Source organism: Chionomys nivalis, chromosome 1 (genome assembly GCF_950005125.1).
Source record: "Chionomys nivalis chromosome 1, mChiNiv1.1, whole genome shotgun sequence".
Lineage (NCBI taxonomy): Eukaryota > Metazoa > Chordata > Mammalia > Rodentia > Cricetidae > Chionomys > Chionomys nivalis.
Window position 1 is genome coordinate 138889478 of NC_080086.1, and position 17488 is coordinate 138906965.

A 17488-nucleotide genomic window follows, 5' to 3' on the forward strand; every position below is an offset into this window, starting at 1 on the left:
TGGTCATTTTTGCCTTTATTTTCTTCATTGAAGGATCCTAGGTCTACAAGTGTTTCCATGAAAATTCTGCCAGAAATTAATCGAATCGACCAGTCACTGGTACAGAAGTGGATAACAGCAAGAAGAAATAAAGAGCGTGAAGAAGCCGAAAGGTGACCCAGCTTGATGACCTATAGCCACTCCCATGTTTCTCAAATGTTGATCATGTTGTCCTAGCTGTAAGAAAGAAGGTTTGACTTTGTCATGGTAGGATTTTTATTTTGGGTGTGATTCTCTTTTTCTACTTCTTGGTTGGATCAGCCATTGATGTGCATAGCAATTAGTCTTTTATTTAGTATACCAGAACTACAGAGAGAATGTATACCCCACATATCTTTCTAAGGAAGGCAGATGTAGGAATGAATCTTAATAGTAAGCTGCATTGTTTTCAGGTTTTCATAGCTGACTCACTAGCATTTCAGAATTTAGGCCTTCAGTATGGTGGATTTTATTCAAATGCCTAGAAAGTCAACTATGAAGCATTTTAGTGAGACTAAGTAGAAATCACCACAAGTAATATATTCATAACTGGATATTAATAATGAATGTGGGGCTCTGTTTTTTATTCAGACATAAGATAAAGGAGGCTTTAAGAGTATCTAGCCTGCAGTACACAGGCCACACGAATCCTAGGCTGGCTATAAGTACCACACGGCACATGTGTATATGACAGTAGTTCTCCGCTTTCCTAATGCTGCAACCCTTTAATACAGTTCCTCATAATGTAATGACTCACAACCATAAAATTATTATCTTTGCAACAGCATAATTGTAATTTTGCTATTGTTATGAATCATAATGGAAATATCTGAATAATTCCAATGGTCATGATCCACAGGTTGAGAACCAGGTATATGATAATGTTACCTCACAATTTCAGAAGATTAGACACTCTGTCCAGTTGTGACTTTGCCTTTTTTTAATTATATTTACAGAGAAATCAGCACTATATTTTCATCTTCTGCTTGTTTGACTGCAAGCTTTTTGAAGAAAAGGTAAAACTTCAATGGGAATTACCTTAATTTAAAATACTGGGGGTATTTAAAATGAAAATTTTAGTGCCAGGTTGAGTGTGAATTTTGTCAGCACACAGAGTCCAACATAGAGAATTTTCTGGTTGACAAAGGGTTCTTTCATTTTATAAACTAACTCCTCCATGGTTTTCCTCTATTGTCTTGTTGGAGGGAATGGTGTTTTATTCAGGCTATTATAACTACGGATAATCAGCTCTGCCTGATATTTCTTTACTGTTTACAAACTAGACGTTCATTTTATGGTTCCTGCTGAGTCAGATCAATAAAGAAATGAGACCTTGTTCGTTTTGTTTTTCATATATCGCAAAAATTTAATTTCTCTCTCATTTGGTTTAATAGTAGGTCTGATTCTGAGAGTTGGTTAGTTTAGTCAATTTGTTTTGGAATTTTAGGACAGAGTTGGTAGTCCACGTAGTACTCATGTAGTCCAGCTAATCTTGGTCTTGTGTGTAGATGAGGAGAATCCTGAATACCCGATCCCCCTGCCCCCACCTCCCAAGTGCTGACATTACCTAACAGCATGAATAATTATTTAAGAGTAGTTGTAATGAATAGCCGCCATCCTATACTCACTCTGCCATCTCTTCCCATTTGTCCCTTTTAGTTTGGAAGGGAAAGACTCTCTGGCACATGACGTCCACTTTCTTTATTCTAGCCTCAGACTCTCTTATTGTATGAAGGTGAATCTTCCTATGCGAATAGTTCAGGAGTTAAGATCATACAAACTCAAAATATTCCAAATTCGTATATTGATTATTTCTAGCTGAAATCACCTAAGGCATGATGTAACAGGTTTTTCTTTGGGCTGCCAGCTCACAGAAGACAATGTGGAGGTTTATTAATTATGAAAGTTTGACCTAGAACTTAGTCTTGTCCCACTAGCTCTTAGAAATTAAACTAACCCATTATATTAATCTATGTTTTACTCCATGGCTTTTTACCCCTCTTCCATCTTGCACCTCCTGTTTCCTCTCTGTGTCCTCATGCACCTAGATTCTTCCTCCTACTTCCTCTCTCTGCCGTAAGTCCCTCCTATACTTCCTACCTAGCTAATGGCTGGTCAGCTTTTTATTATAGCAATCACAGCAATATACCTGTGTACAAATACCCCACAAGAGCATGATAACTACTGAACAGATTATCTGGCCTATTTCTTTCTACATGCAGCAAGCAATCAAAATTTAAGGGCCAAGGGAAAGGTGTCACCCTATATCAAAGTAAGAAAGTCGAATAGTAAGGGGAGTTGTAAGGAACACATATGGATACTCACTGGAGTAACCTTCATAGCTATACATGTGTGTGCACACTCTCATGCACACATACGCACACACACTCATACATGCACACTCTTCCTACTCATATCCTTAAGAGTTACTGCCTGAGTCTACCCACCTATTCGTCTTATCATTCCTTCAAAAACATATTTTTTGGTTTAAAAGTATAGAGCACCATGCTTTTGTCATTTCTTCAGACTTATCTTGTCCCTATGTACATGTAATTTTAATAAAACTTGTATGTGTTTCTTTTGATAATCTTCCTCATACTAATTGATGTTTTAGACCTACCCAAAGAGTTCTCAGGGCCAAGAACAAGGCAGAAGTGTCCTCTTCCTCTTCTACAATACCATTTTTTAAAAAGAAGAAACATATCCATGACCACTTTCTGGGGATTTTAAACTTCTAGGCAAAGATTGCAAAGGAGAAAGAATTTTGGAGAGAAATTTACAGCTAGAACTTGTATAAGTATTCTAATTCTAATATCAATAGTGATATTTAATTCAGCAAGCACAAACTATTTTATTATTTTTTAAGCTGCTAGACTTGCTCGATACTGGTCATGAAATATGACCAAATCAAGCTGCTAACTAGACAGGATTTGGGCATTATTTCAGTGCAGAAAGAGGTGGGGTTGAGAAGACTTGAGTAAGAATCCAGTGCTGGTGGAAATAGCAAGGGCAGGGCTTTGAGGTAGGAGATTCAGAGATTCCCAATGCACAAGCTGTGTGTTAATGTTTTCCATTAATGAGTTAATGCATCTTTCAAAAAGTTTCTAAAATGAACTATCAAACCTCTGTGCTGACAAGGCACAATAAAACCACTATTATTGCATCACTCCAACTCTAATGTAACCATGGAAATATAAGACTTAAGTCGAAATGGCGGCTAAACATAACGGTGCACACCTGTAATCCTAGCACTTAGAAGCTGAGGTGAGAAGATCACAAGTTCAAGATCAGCCTGGTCAGAGTGAGACTTTGTTTCAAAAGGTAATAGATAAATATGCAAATAAGTAAGGAAACAAACAGATATAACCATACGTGGAGAGGAGGCAATTCGGTCTGTAGAATAAACTGACAGTCTGGGTTGATGGCTTCTTGGATTTCGTATACAACATCTTGCTAGGGATCAAGTTGTAACTTTGTGTATATGTTATACTAGGTGTAAGGCCCTCTGTCTGAGATTGAGCCCTGGGCTCAATCCTAGTACCATAAAGTAGAATATAGTAAAATGACATAAAACAAAATCCTGCTAAAATTGCAGCCCATACTTGATGCTACTGACATAGAGATAACAAGCTGTTGTTTTCTCCTTTTTTAACAAGAGCACATTGAACAATTTCCGTGTCACTCTAGTCTGTCATTTTGAAAAGAAGAAAGCTTTAAATAAATATTTTGTGCATGGTAAGATAAAAACAAAATAATATCATGCTGTTCTTTTTTTCATCTGTTTATGTGTTTTTAACATTTGCTGTATTTATAGAGATCCTGGAGAGAAGAATTTCATTGATGTGGACTTAATAATGGCAAGGGATGTCTTCAAGAAGTTAGCAGAAGTGCCATGGATTTCTTCCTTGGTAACAGCTACTATTTATTTGACTTACTTAAGATACAGCATAATCACACTTTTTTTTATAGGAATAATATAATAACAGCTTAGTTTTGGTGGGAGGTAGGTGGCCAGGACATGTGAATGAGACTAAACAGGGGGCTAGTCTCCATTATGAAGGTACTATTATCCAGACATTGTGATAGGTGGTGGCATTTATTTCTTTTTAAACCACTAAATGGACAACAGATGTAGTCTTTTGTTTTCAGTATGAGGAAAGCAATAGTGAGACACAAAACATCTATCTACCAATGCACATGAAAAGAACTGTGGTTTAGGAAGCAGGAGATCATCTGAAGAGTGGTTTTAAAAGACCCATGTCTGTTTTGAGATGAATTCTGGATGTATTTCTGGTGAACCTCTGTGTAGTAGGAGAGGGGGCCCACTTTTGGTCCCAGCCACCCACTAGCTTAGCCTCAAAATAATCACACAGAAACTGTGTTCATTTAAACACTGCCTGGCCCATTATATATAGCCTCTTTTTGGCCAACTCTCACATGCTGATCTAACCCATTTCCACCAATCTGTGTATCACCATGAGGTTGAGGCTTACTGGGAAAGATTCTAACCAGCTTCAGTCTCACGCAGGAGATTCATGGCATCTGCCACACTGCCCTTCTTCCCAGCATTCAGTTCTGTCTTCCCAGCCTATCTAAGTTCTGCCCTATCAAAAGGCCAAGGCAGTTTCTTTATTCAACCAATGAAAGCAACACAAATACAGAAGGACCTCCTACACCACCTCTGCTACCTATTCATCCTGTCCTTTCTTTAGGTAATGTTTTCTTTACCTATGATTTTAAGTTTGTTTTTAAAGTCTGTGGTTCTGGACTGTGTAGAAAGGAAACTACAAGTTTAGGTTGTGATTACAGGAAGCTGCAAATTAGCAATAGACAGCTATCAGGATGTCTTGGCACTTTGGGATTACCACAACATAGTATATAGTATGGGTGTCTTACAAACAAAGGAAACTGACTTCTTAGAGCTTTGGAGCTGGGATATTTGGAAGCTCTAAGATTCAGATGCCACCATAACCAGTATCTGATAAGGGGGAAATTGATAGAAGACTATGTCCTTATTGTGTTTTCATGTAGTAGTAAGAAAGGGATAGGGGTTTACTTATAGGGCCACTAATCCCATTGATGAGGACTCTATTTATATGAACTAAACATCAACAAAAATTTTTGTCTTAATTCTTTACTGTATTGAAGGGTAGGATTTCAACATATGAACTTTTTGGAGACACAGACAATCTGTTGCTCAGGAGAAAGGAAGACAGGCTGTATTCATTTGTATTGAAAGTTAGGGACTGGGCTTATGTACTAACTTACTAGGGTAAAGAGAAAGAGAGAGAGGACATCTATGGGCAGAAAAGATGGGTTTCTACAGAGACAGATAGAAAAAATGTTCACCTGTGGTGTTTCTTATACAGTTCCTCATCCAGGTGTATGTGGTCTGAGTGCTTGATTTCCTTCTTATTAATAAAGCTACCTCAAAGGGATTTATCACAGCTTTGCTCCTAAGAGTCTCTGCTTGAATCAGATGTAGGAGGAGCTCCAAAATGACTGTTTTTGCCATAGCTATATCTCAGTTTACCTCAGTTTAAAGTAATCTCAGTGCTGGTGTAATCTTCAGTAATAGTGCACTTACTTATATGAATCATAATTTAATTCTCATTACCATACACACATATATACATATGGCTAATCCCCATGCCATTTAAAGGGATCCAAGTACATTCTACATTTGGAAGAGAATGGGGGAACTTTTGGTTGTTATGTAATAAATAGTATATTCTCATTTTCAAAATAAAGAATAGTAGATATCCAGTACATTTGGGCCAAGAATTTATTTAGTTGATAGGGAGATAACTCCAGGTGTTCTTCTCCGTGTATTTCTGAGAAGTCTTTACATCATGGGAAGTTCATGGAAGGGGATTCTTAGTGAAATCCCTTGGGAAATAATGCTGCACAGTGTTGTGAATTATCATGTACAATAGTAAATCCAAGACTCCATGATGTCATGTACAGAAAGAAGTCTAACTTTACTATTTATTTTTCTTGGACTTATTGACATTGTGATGAGCTTTTCTATTTAACACCTACTAGCAATCCACAGAAATTATTATTTATTTGCTCCCTAGAACCCTTTAAAAACAGGACATGGTGAAAGACATCTGTAATTATAGCAGTCCGGAAGTAGAGTCAGGAAATTCAAAGAATTTAAGCTCATTGTCAGCCCTGAGACAAGTTCGAGGCTAGTCTGCAGTACATAAGATCCTGTCTTCAAATAAGATAAAATAAACTCAATTATTTAAAATTAAAGAATTCTGTTAGACCTGAAAAGAACAAACTGTAAGTGGGTTAAATGTAATAAAATAACATGGAGAATTTCACACTTCAATGTTGCATATATCATCTTATTTAGCCCTATGTCATGTACAGATATACACTATAGTTAACAAAGCAAAGATCCACTAGAATTTTAATGCTAGCTGCTCTGACAGACAACTTCTGAACCTCAAGGACCTAATCCAATGAAGATTTAATCCTCTCACTAAGGTCCAATGAGGGATGGAGGAGAACTTTCTCAAAGATATTTTTTCTTTACTCTGGCTTCATTCCAATGTCTTAAGACCCTAACACTATACAATCCTTCATTGGCTCTCCTGAGTTTGGTCACATGAGAAGCCATAGAGGCCGTAACTGAAAGGGTGGCATTTTTCCTTAACATTCAGATGCTAGGACTCGATCACAGGGCTCCACTCAGCTCCAGGGGACACTGAGAAATGCCATCTGACAGGACACTAGAAGGAAAATGAAAGAAGATAGGACAAAATGTTTCTCTTCAAGGCTGATTTGGTGTTGGAGGCCGTGCAGGACCAACACAGATAATTATCTTCCCTAACTGGACTGGTATGGAGACGCAAGGAATAATCAGACACAATTTACATGGTCATCATGGAAGGGCATCTCAGGGTCCTTTCTCCTGATGAGCTCCAGAAGATCTCCCCCCGTTTATTATCCAAACAGTTTATATACCAACACATAAATTGAGTGGGAAAATACATTAGACTCGTATCCTAGGTAACCAGGTGAATGGCCTTTTGTCACGTCCGTAATCTACATGTATGCTAGCTGTCATGTAGGCCTGAATTAGCATCTCTATAAGATATCCTCCAAACGTCCTGACCATTGTTAGGCAGAGACAGCTTGTCTGCAGAGCTACGTGACCCCTTCGGATGGGGCCTATGGCTTTATCGCCTGGCTGCCACACCATACAGAAATATGGGCCTACAATGTGGGGCCAGATAGATGGGTATTTGAGCTATCTTAAATTGAGTAGTTTTCTCTCTCTATTGTATTTTAATTGAGATTCCTCCTCTTCATCTGTAGAGGGAAAAAGGTTAGAAACAAAGCAAAAAACTACATCACACAATTATTAATATAATTCACATGTGATCCCTTGGCATGTGATCCATACTCAATAAATGTTCACACAAATATAAAGACAACCATATAGACAGTCATAGTGGCCCATGCCTGTAATCCTAGCGCTTGAGAGGCTGAGGTAAAGACACTCAAGGGCTCAAGGGTTTCATCCAGGTCACCCTGAAGTACACAGAAAGACTCCTTACTTTTCCAAATAAAATTTGTTTTCCAAAATAAAATACAAACCACCACCACCAAACCTCCAATTATTCCTACTGTTACCTTTTATGTATGTTGTATCTTAAAAGTCTACCCCTGAGTAAAATAAGTATCAATTCAGAGCTACGTAGACTGTGAAAAAAAAAAAAAGACAAAAGTGGGTTTTGTGTGTGTCTGTGTGTGAGAGAGGGTAAAAGCATTTTCTTCCCATTTCGTCTTTTCTCTTTCTGAGACAAGGTTGCCATATCACAGATGGGACTCCATCTCTTTGGGTGGCCTCGAACGTTTGATTCTTTTTTCTCTGAGTGTTGCACAACACATCTGGTTTATATGAGTCAACACCAGGGTTTCAGACACAGTAGGCAAGCCCTCACTCCACTTGGTTTTAATTTGTGAGCTCACACCATCCCCCACCTCAGCCTTCTGAGTAATGGACTCCACCTGTGAGCCACAGCAATTAGCTTACAGAATTGTTTCTGGGGGCCTTTGCGTTAGTTTCAAACCAACTATTTACTGTGTACATCCATTTCCATGTGATTTCACTTTATTTCCTCCAAGTACTCTAAAATGAAATGGGCAGCAGGCTCAGATGAGTTCTATCTCAAAGGTACATGGTGTGTAAGAGTTGATGGCGTTTTATCGATAAGCTTCAGAAGGGCTTAAATGAACTTCCTAACTGGAAGACAGTTGAGTAAAGCCTGCAGTCATAACTTGTATTCATTCACAATAATGTGTCTCGTATAACCCCAGCCTTGTTCCTTGCCCCCCTTTTGTTCACAGATAATCACATGTCTTCAGAATATGATTATCAAAGGTCTTCCATACGATTCTTCACATCAAGATGCTCTATTGGTTTTTCTTTTGCTCCCAGAATGTCCCAGGAACTTTTGGGAGACCCTGACAGTTGAATTTGCAAAGGCTATTTATAAAATGAATACAGAATCACTTGAATTCTTGAGTAAGTTTTATATCATTCTACAAATATATTCAGTAGAGTCACATTTGAGGTAGAAGTTGTCGCAAACATTGAATACATTTCATAATACCTATTCGAGTACATGGTATGTGAAGTTTTGTGAAGACTTTACAATTTTTGCTCACTTTGTGAAAACTTCAAGCATTTAATGAAGAGTGATAAGAAGCAAGGTTAAACTTATCACTGTTATTTTATTCAAAATCATGGTATTTTCATAATTTTAAGTGAATGTTGAAGGTCTGATGCTTAAAAAATACAAAAGTTTATACACGTGAACTATAAACGATCCCGGAAGCATCTTAGAAAAAGGTTACAAACTCTAAGTTCTGTGCGTGAACATCAAAACTCCCTGTTTTGGTCCTTGGAAAGATGGCTAAGTGGGTAAGTGCACACGTTCCAGTCCTCAGCCCCTACAGGAAAAGCTGGCATGACTGAGGGTACCTGTAACCCCAGAGCTGTGAGAAACAGAGAAAGGGGAAGAGCTGAGGCTTGTGGCTACTAGAATAGCTCCAGATTCAGTGGAAGAACCTCTCTCAAAGGAATAAGGCATAGAATGATTAATCAAGACACTGGACATCCTGCTCTGTCTTCTGTGCAGGTGCATGTGTGCATGTGTGTGCACATGCACTTTTATAACAACCCTCTCTCAAGAGAGAGATCAGGTGTTGCTTAAGGGCTATGTTAAACCAACTTTTAAAGTTTCCATCACTCTCACATTGCCAGTGCTATTCGGTGCTTCCATTCTTCTGCTGCTATAGTAGTGAGGACGTGTATTTCTTGGATGGACATAAACTTAGACATGCAAGAAAAAGGAAAATGCAAAGCACAGTTACAGAATTAAAAATAAATGGTATGTGCATTTGTATTGATTGAATGAGCAGTGTATTTTTAATTAAATATATAAATAAATATAAATATAAATTATATATATGTAATATATATAAATAAAATTTGTGTATGTACACTTTAAGTGAATTTATGTGCATCATACATGTACCAGAGCTGGTGGAGGCATGAAGAGAATATCGGATGCCCTGGAACTGGAGTTACAAACAGTTGTGAATCATCATGTGGGTGTTGGAAACTGAACCTGGGTTCGGTTGCCTCTTAACCATGGAGTCATCTCTCTAGCTCCAGCATTTGCATTTTTTTCAAGAGATTTTTCTGGGTGTGGGAGTGAACCTTTGTAATTCCAGCATTTGTGAGGTAGAGGAAGAAGACCAGGAAGGAGTTCAGGACAGCCTTGGCTAAACAGTGAAGCCTGGGTTATATGAAAATTTGTCTCAAAAAGTGCTTTTCTTTTCTAGATCTAGGAGTTACATTTCAAAAGGCCTGCCTCACTCTTAAATTAAAAAAAGTTTCCAGGTTCCCACCATAATTTTTGAATGTATGTATGTATGTATGTATGGACCTGGCACTTTGTGTATACTAGGCAGACAGGCTACTACTAGGCTGTATTCCCAATCCTTTGCACTACCATTTTATTTATTTTTAAAGATATTTTTATTACTTTTATTGATCTGTGCATTTTTCTGCACTCCCTTCCCTAATACTAATTATACATATTTGTGGAGTACAGTATGACATTTTTTATCTTCGATTTTTTTAATGTGCTTGAGTGCTTTGTCTACATGTGTCTCTGTGCTCCACATTCATGCCTGTGGCCAAGGAAGCCAGAAGACAATGTTGGATCCCCTAGAACTGGAGTAACAGGTGGTTGTGAGTCGCCATGTGGGTGCTCCGAATCAAACTCAGTCATCCATAAGAGTAGCTAGCGCTCTTAACTGCTGAGCCATCTTCAGCCCCAGTATGATATTTTTACAGTGTATACAAATCAGATCAAAGTAACTGACATATGTATTATCTCAAACATTTATTGTTTCTTTATGTTGGGTACATTTGAATTTCTCTCTACTGGCTGTTTTTAAACAATTAATTATTACTATTAACTGCCTTACGATGTTGTGATGTTGGAAGTCCTTCCAACCCCACTTGTACCAGTCAGTTATCCTCCTTTCCATGGTCACTGTTCCTTCAACCTTTATGAGATCAAAGTTTTTAGTGTACGCTCAGGAAAACATTCCAGGTTCCTGGCTTATTTAACAAGTTCTTGAGTTCATCCATGTTTCTAAAATGTCAGAATTTCTTTTCCTATTATAATTTTCATGTTTAAATCTTTAACCCATATAGTTTATGGAAGTTAGATTTTGTTTCTTTCTGACAAGTTTTCAATTTCCCCTTCACCCTTGTTAAGTGATAAGTTTTATTTTTGGAATATGCAGTGTACTAAATCTCTTGTGTACTTGAGGCCATGATCTGCATGTTATGCATCTCAGTAATATCATTTAATTGCATTAGCTTGGTAATTTATTTTAACCTTTTTGGTTGCTGTTTTTTGAGATGGAGTCTCTTGTAACCCAGGATAGCCATCTTCCTGCCAACACCTTCTGAGAACTTTGATTTTAATATTTACTAAAGTTATTGTCTGAGAACTCCTATTTAAAAGTACCAAAATCCAGTTTAATCTCAGTAATGTGAAAAGTGAGTTATCTGCTGTTTAAAGTAAGTGTATCTGTATGCAGTTGTTTATGAAATCTGAAAGCAGGCATAATATGAATAATATTGATTGCATATTCATCTGAATAGCTTTAGATTTTTGCAGCTGTTTGACAAAGTTGCTAGGTTGGATGTAAAGAAATCAATACTCTTATGATGAGGTGAGAAGCCTGGCAGAAGTTCAAGGCCAGCCTGGGCTACATAACAATACCCTATCTCAGAAATAGCAAATCAAATAAAATCAATAAACACAAAGAAAAACATGGTCAATAAACTAATCATAAGTATGAGCCATTAACAAGGTTCTTCAAATCCTGAGTTTGAGTTCTTTAATTTTAACGATTTTTTTTTCAGAATAAAGCTTTCCAATCCATCTGTTGAGTAGTGTGGTGTCTATGATAATATCCATAGAGGATATTTCTTATGGTTATGATGGTAGATATGTTATAAATAACCCAGAAGAAACTTCAGGATTTTAGGGCTGAGAGGAGGAATGTATTTACCATATTTGATTTTCATACCCTCAGAAAAATGCTGGAAATCTTTGGACATTTCTTCTCTGAGTGCACTGGTCCAGATGCTAAAGACCACTATCATTGCCATCTCTCAGCTGTGGTATCCAAGTTTAATGATGCAGGATCAACATGGTCTGAAAGTTCTTTTAGAAGTGATGAAACATGTGCATGAGGTAAGGATCCTCTAGAGGAATGCCTACACCAATTTATTAAATAATAATTCTTTAGGTCTCAGACAGTTAAAAACCTTTAAAATATATATTTTTAAAGATTTATTATATATACAGTGTTCTGCCTGCATATATGTCTGCAGGTCCGAAGAGGGCCTCAGATCTCATTACAGATGGTTGTGAGTCACCGTGTAGTTGCTGGGAATCGAACCCAGGACCTCTGAAAGAGCAGCTCAACTTAACTGCTGAACAATCTCTCCAGCCCATGCTTCAAAAATATTTTTTCGAATAATTTTTTATTACTTTATAAATACCATTCAAAATTTCCATTTCCTCCCCTCCTCCCACTTCTCTCCTGCTCCCCCACTCAACCTGCCCCCTCCCCCTCCAGTCCTAAGAGAGGGCAGGGTACCCTGTCCTGTGGGAAGTCCAAGTCCCTCCCCCATCCATCCAGGCTTAAGGAGGTATGTATCCAAAAGAATAGTATCCCTAAAAGCCAGTACATGCAGTAAAGACAAATCCCAGTGTCAGTATCATTGACTTCTCAGTCTGCTCCAATTGTCAGCCACATTCAGGGGGTCCAGTTTGATCCCATGCTAGTTCAGTCCCAGTCCAGCTGGCTTTGGTGAGTTCCCATTAGACCAGGCACACTGTCTCAGTGGGCAGACCAACCCCTTGTGATCCTGACTTCCTTGCTCATATTCTCCCTCTTTCTGCACTTCACCTGGACCTTGGGAGCTCAGTCCAGTGCTCCAGTGTGGGTCTCTGTCTCTCTCTCCATCTGTCACTGCACAAAGGTTCTATGGTGATATTCAAGATAGTCATCATTCTGACTACGGCACAAGGCCAGTTTGTGGACCCTCTCCTCCGCTGCCCAGGGTCCTAGCTGGGGACATCCCTGTGGACATCTGGGAACCCCTCTAGAGTCAAGCCTCTTGCCAACCCCACAATGCCTACCTTAAGAAAGATAACTTCCTCACTGCTCCCGTATCCGTTCTTCCTACATCTCAACCATCCCACTCCCCCAAGCTCTCCCCAACCCTTCCTTTCTCCCTTCTCTCTTCCCCTCTCCCCTTACCTTCACCCCACCCCCACCTCCATGCTCCCGACTTTTGCCTGGCGATCTTGTCTGCTTCCAATTTCCAAGAGGATCTATATCTGTTTTTCTTTGGGTTCACCTTATTACTTAGCTTCTCTAGGATCGTGAACTGTAGGCTCAATGTCCTTTGTTTATGGCTAGAATCCACTAATAAGTGAGTACATACCATATTCATATTTTTGGGTCTGGGTTATCTCACTCAAGATAGTATTTTTTATTTCCATCCATTTGCATGCAAAATTCAAGATGTCATTGTTTTTTTCCCCGCTGAGTAGTACTCTAATGTGTAAATGTGCCACACTTTCTTTATCCATTCTTTCATTGAGGGGTATCTAGGTTGTTTCCAGGTTCTGGCTATTACAAATAATGCTGCTATGAACATAGCTGAACAAATGCTTTTGTAGTATGATTGGGCATCTCTTGGGTATATTCCCAAGAGTGGTATTGCTGGGTCCTGAGTTAGGTTGACTCCCGATTTTCTAAGAAACCACCACACTGATTTCCAAAGTGGTTGCACAAGTTTGCATTCCCACCAACAATGGATTAGTGTTCCTCTTACTCCACATCCTCTCCACCATATGTTATCATTGGTGTTTTTGATTTTAGACATTCTGACAGGTGTAAGATGGTATCTCAAAGTTGTTTTGATTTGCATTTCCCTGATTGCTAAGGAAGTTGAAAATGTCTTTAAGTATCTTTTGGCCATTTGAAATTCTCTGTTTAGTTCAGTACTCCATTTTTAATTGGGTTATTTAGAATTTTAATGTCTAGTTTCTTGAGTACTTTATATATTTTGGAGGTCAGACATTTGTCTGATGTGGAGTTAGTGAAGATCTTCTCCCATTCAGTAGGCAGCTATTTTGTCTTAATGACTGTGTCCTTTGCTTTACAGAAGCTTCTCGGTTTCAGGAGGTCCCATTTATTCATTGTTCTTATTGTCTGTGCTACTGGGGTTATACATAGGAAGTAGTCTCCTGTGTTCATGTATTGCAGGCTACTTTCCATTTTCTCTTCTATCAGGTTCATTATGGTCGGATTTATATTGAAGTCTTTAATCCATTTGGACTTGAGTTTTGTGCATGGTGATAGATATGGATCTATTTTCATTCTTCTACAGGTTGACACCCAGTTATGGCAGCACCATTTGTTAAAGATGCTTTCTTTCTTCCATTGTATAATTTTAGCTTCTTTGTCAAAAATCAGGTGTTCATAGGTTTGTGGATTAATATCTGGGTCTTCAATTCAATTCCATTGGTCAACGTCTCTGTTTTTATGCCAATACCAAGCTGTTTTCATTACTGTGGCTCTGTAATAGAGTTTAATGTCAGGGATGGTAATGCCTCCGGAAGTTCCTATATTGTATAGGATTGTTTGGGCTATCCTGGGTTTTTTGTTTTTCCATATAAAGTTGATCATTGTCCTCTCAAGATCTGTGAAGAATTTTGATGGGATTTTGATAAGGATTGCCTTTGGTAGAATTGCCATTTTTACTAGGTTGATTCTCCCAATCCAAGAGCATGGGAGATCTTTCCATTTTCTTGTATCCTCTTCAATATCTTTCTTCAAAGACTTAAAGTTCTTGTCAAATAGATCTTTCACTTCCTTGGTTAGTGATACCCCAAGATACTTTATGCTATTTGTGTCTATTGTGAAAGGTGATGTTTCTCTGATTTCCCTCTCTGCTTCCTTATCCTTTGTGTATAGGAGGGCTACTGATTTTTTTTTTTTGAGTTGATCTTGTATCCTGCCACATCACTGAAAGTGTTTATCAGCTGTAGGAGTTCTCTGGTAGAGTTTTTGGGGTCACTTATATAGACTATCATATCATCTGCAAATAATGAAATTTTAACTTCTTCCTTTCCAATTTGAATCCCCTTGATCTTTTTATGTTGTCTTACTGCTATTGCTAGAACTTCAAGCGCTATATTGAAGAGATATGGAGAGAGTGGACAGCCTTGTCTTGTTCCTGATTTTAGTGGAATCGCTTTGAGTTTCTCTCCATTTAATTTGATGTTGGCTGTCGGCTTGCTGTTTATTGCTTTATATTTAGATATGATCCTTGTGTTCCTGATCTCTCCAAGACCTTTATAATAAAGGGGTGTAGAATTTTGTCAATTGCTTTCAGCATCTAATAAAATGATCATATGTTTTTTTTCTTTCAGTTTATTTATATGACGGATTACATTGATAGATTTTCATATGTTGAACCAGCCCTGCGTCTCTGGGATGAAGCCTACTTGATCATAATGGATGATTTTTTGATGTGTTCTTGGATTCAGTTTGCCAGTATTTTGTTGAAAATTTGTGCATCGATGTTTATGAGTGAGATTGGCCTGTAATTCTCTTTCTTGCATGAGTCTTTGTGTGATTTTGGTATCAGGGTAACTGTAGCTTCATAAAAAGCATTTGGAGGCAGAGGCAGGCGGATCTATGGGAATTCGAGGCCAGCCTGATCTACAAGAGCTAGTTCCAGGACCGGAACCAAAAAAGCTATGGAGAAACCCTGTCTCGAAAAAAAAAAAAAGCATTTGGCAATGACTCTTCTGTTTCTATTATGTGGAACACATTGAGGAGTATAGGTATTAGCTCTTCTTGGAAGTTCTGGTAGAATTCTGCACTAAAACCATCTGGTCCTGGGCTCTTTTTGGTTGGGAGGTTTTTGACGACGGCTTCTATTTCTTCATGACTTATAGGTCTATATAAATTGTTCACCTGGTCTTGATTTAATTTTTGTATATGGTATTTATCTAAAAAATGTCCATTTTTTTTACATTTTCCAATTTTGTGACATATAGGCCTTTGTAGTAAGACCTAATGATTCTCTGAATTTCCTCAGTGTCTCTTGTTATGTCCCCCTTTTCATTTCTGATCCTGTTAATTTGAGTGTTCTCTCTCTGCCTTTTGATTAGTTTGCATAGGGGTTCACCAATCTTGTTGATTTTCTCAAAGAACCAGCTCTTTGTTTCATTGATTCTTTGAATTGTTTTCTGTGTTTCTATTTTGTTGATTTCAGTCCTCAGTTTGATTATTTCCAGTCTTCTATTCCTCCTGAGTGAGTCTGCTTCTTTTTCTCTAGAGCTTTCAGGTGTGCTGTTAAGTCTCTAATGTAAGATTTCTCTGTTTTCTTTGTGTGGGCACTTAGTGCTTTGAACTTTCCTCTTAGCACTGCTTTCACAGTGTTCCAAAGTTTGGGTATGTTGTGTCTTCATTTTCGTTGAATTTAAGGAAGACTTTAATTTCTTTATTTCTTCCTTGACACAGGGGTGGTTCAGTAGTTGACTGTTCAGTTTCCATGAGTTTTTAGGCTTTCTGGGGGTAGAATTGTTGTTAAATTCTAACTTTACTCCATGGTGATCCAATAAGACACAGGAGGTTACTACAATTGTTTTGTATCTGTGGATGTTTGCTTTGTTACTGAGTATGTAATCAATTTTTGAGAAGGTTCCATGAGATGCTGAGAAGAAGGTATAGTCTTTCCTGTTTGGGTGGAATGTTCTATAGATGTCTGTTAAGTCCATTTGCTTCTTTACATCTGTTCTCTTATTTCTCTGTTAAGTTTCTGTGTGTTTGACCTGTCCATTGGTGAGAGAGGAGTGTTGAAATCTCCTACTATTAGTGTGTGGGGTTTGATGTGTGATTTGAATTTTAGTAATGTTTCTTTTGCATATGTGGGTTCTTTTATATTAGGGGCATAGATATTCAGGATTGAGACTTCATCTTGATGAATTGTTCCTGTTATGAGTATAAAGTGTCCTCCATTTCTTTTGATTGATTTTAGTTTGAAATCAACTATGTTAGATATTAGGGTAGCCACACCCACTTGTTTCTAAGGTCCATTTGCTTGGAAAACCTTTTCCCAACCCTTTACTCTGAGATAGTGTCTGTCTTTGAGGTTGAGGTGTGTTTCTTATAAACAGCAGAATGTTGGATTTTGTTTTCATATACATTCTCTTAACCTGCCTTTTTATAGGTGAATTGAGTCCATTGATATTAAGCGACATTAATGACCAGTGGTTGTTAACTCTGGTTACTTTCTTTTGGTGGTAGTGTTTGTGTGTTTCCCTTCTTTGAGTTGTGTTGGTGGAGGGTTGTCAGCTGTCTGTGCTATTGTGGGTGTTATTGGCTTCCTTATGTTGAAGTTTTCCTTCTAGTACTTTCTGTAATGTTGGGTTTGTAGTTACATATTGTTTAAATCTGTTTTTGTTCTAGAATATCTTGTTTTCTCCATTGATAATGAAAGAAAGCTTTGCTTGGTATAGTAGTCTGGGCCTGCATCCATGGTCTCTTTGTGTCTGCAGCACATCTATCCAAGACCTTCTGGCTTTCAAGGTTTCTATTGAGAAGTCAAGTGTAATTCTGATAGGTTTACCTTTATATGTTACTTGACCTTTTTCCTTTGCAGCTCTCAATATTCTTTCTTTATTCTGTATGTTTTGTGTTTTGATTATTATATGGTGAGAGCATTTTTTTTTAATCTGGTCTATTTAGTGTTCTGTAAGCTTCTTTTATCTTCATAAGAATATCCTTCTTTAGGTTGGGAAAGTTTTCTTCTATAATTTTGTTGAAT

General features: G+C 37.9%; 1 protein-coding gene across 1 annotated transcript in view; it reads left to right on the plus strand.

Moving 5' to 3' along the window:
* Nucleotides 1-17488, plus strand: part of Herc6 (HECT and RLD domain containing E3 ubiquitin protein ligase family member 6) — an 82311-nt gene that overhangs the window by 39538 nt on the left and 25285 nt on the right. The window contains exons 9-13 of the mRNA XM_057778396.1: nt 34-152; nt 975-1034; nt 3833-3926; nt 8386-8563; nt 11665-11825. Coding sequence (XP_057634379.1) covers nt 34-152; nt 975-1034; nt 3833-3926; nt 8386-8563; nt 11665-11825 — 612 coding nt within the window. The remainder of the gene's footprint in view (nt 1-33; nt 153-974; nt 1035-3832; nt 3927-8385; nt 8564-11664; nt 11826-17488) is intronic.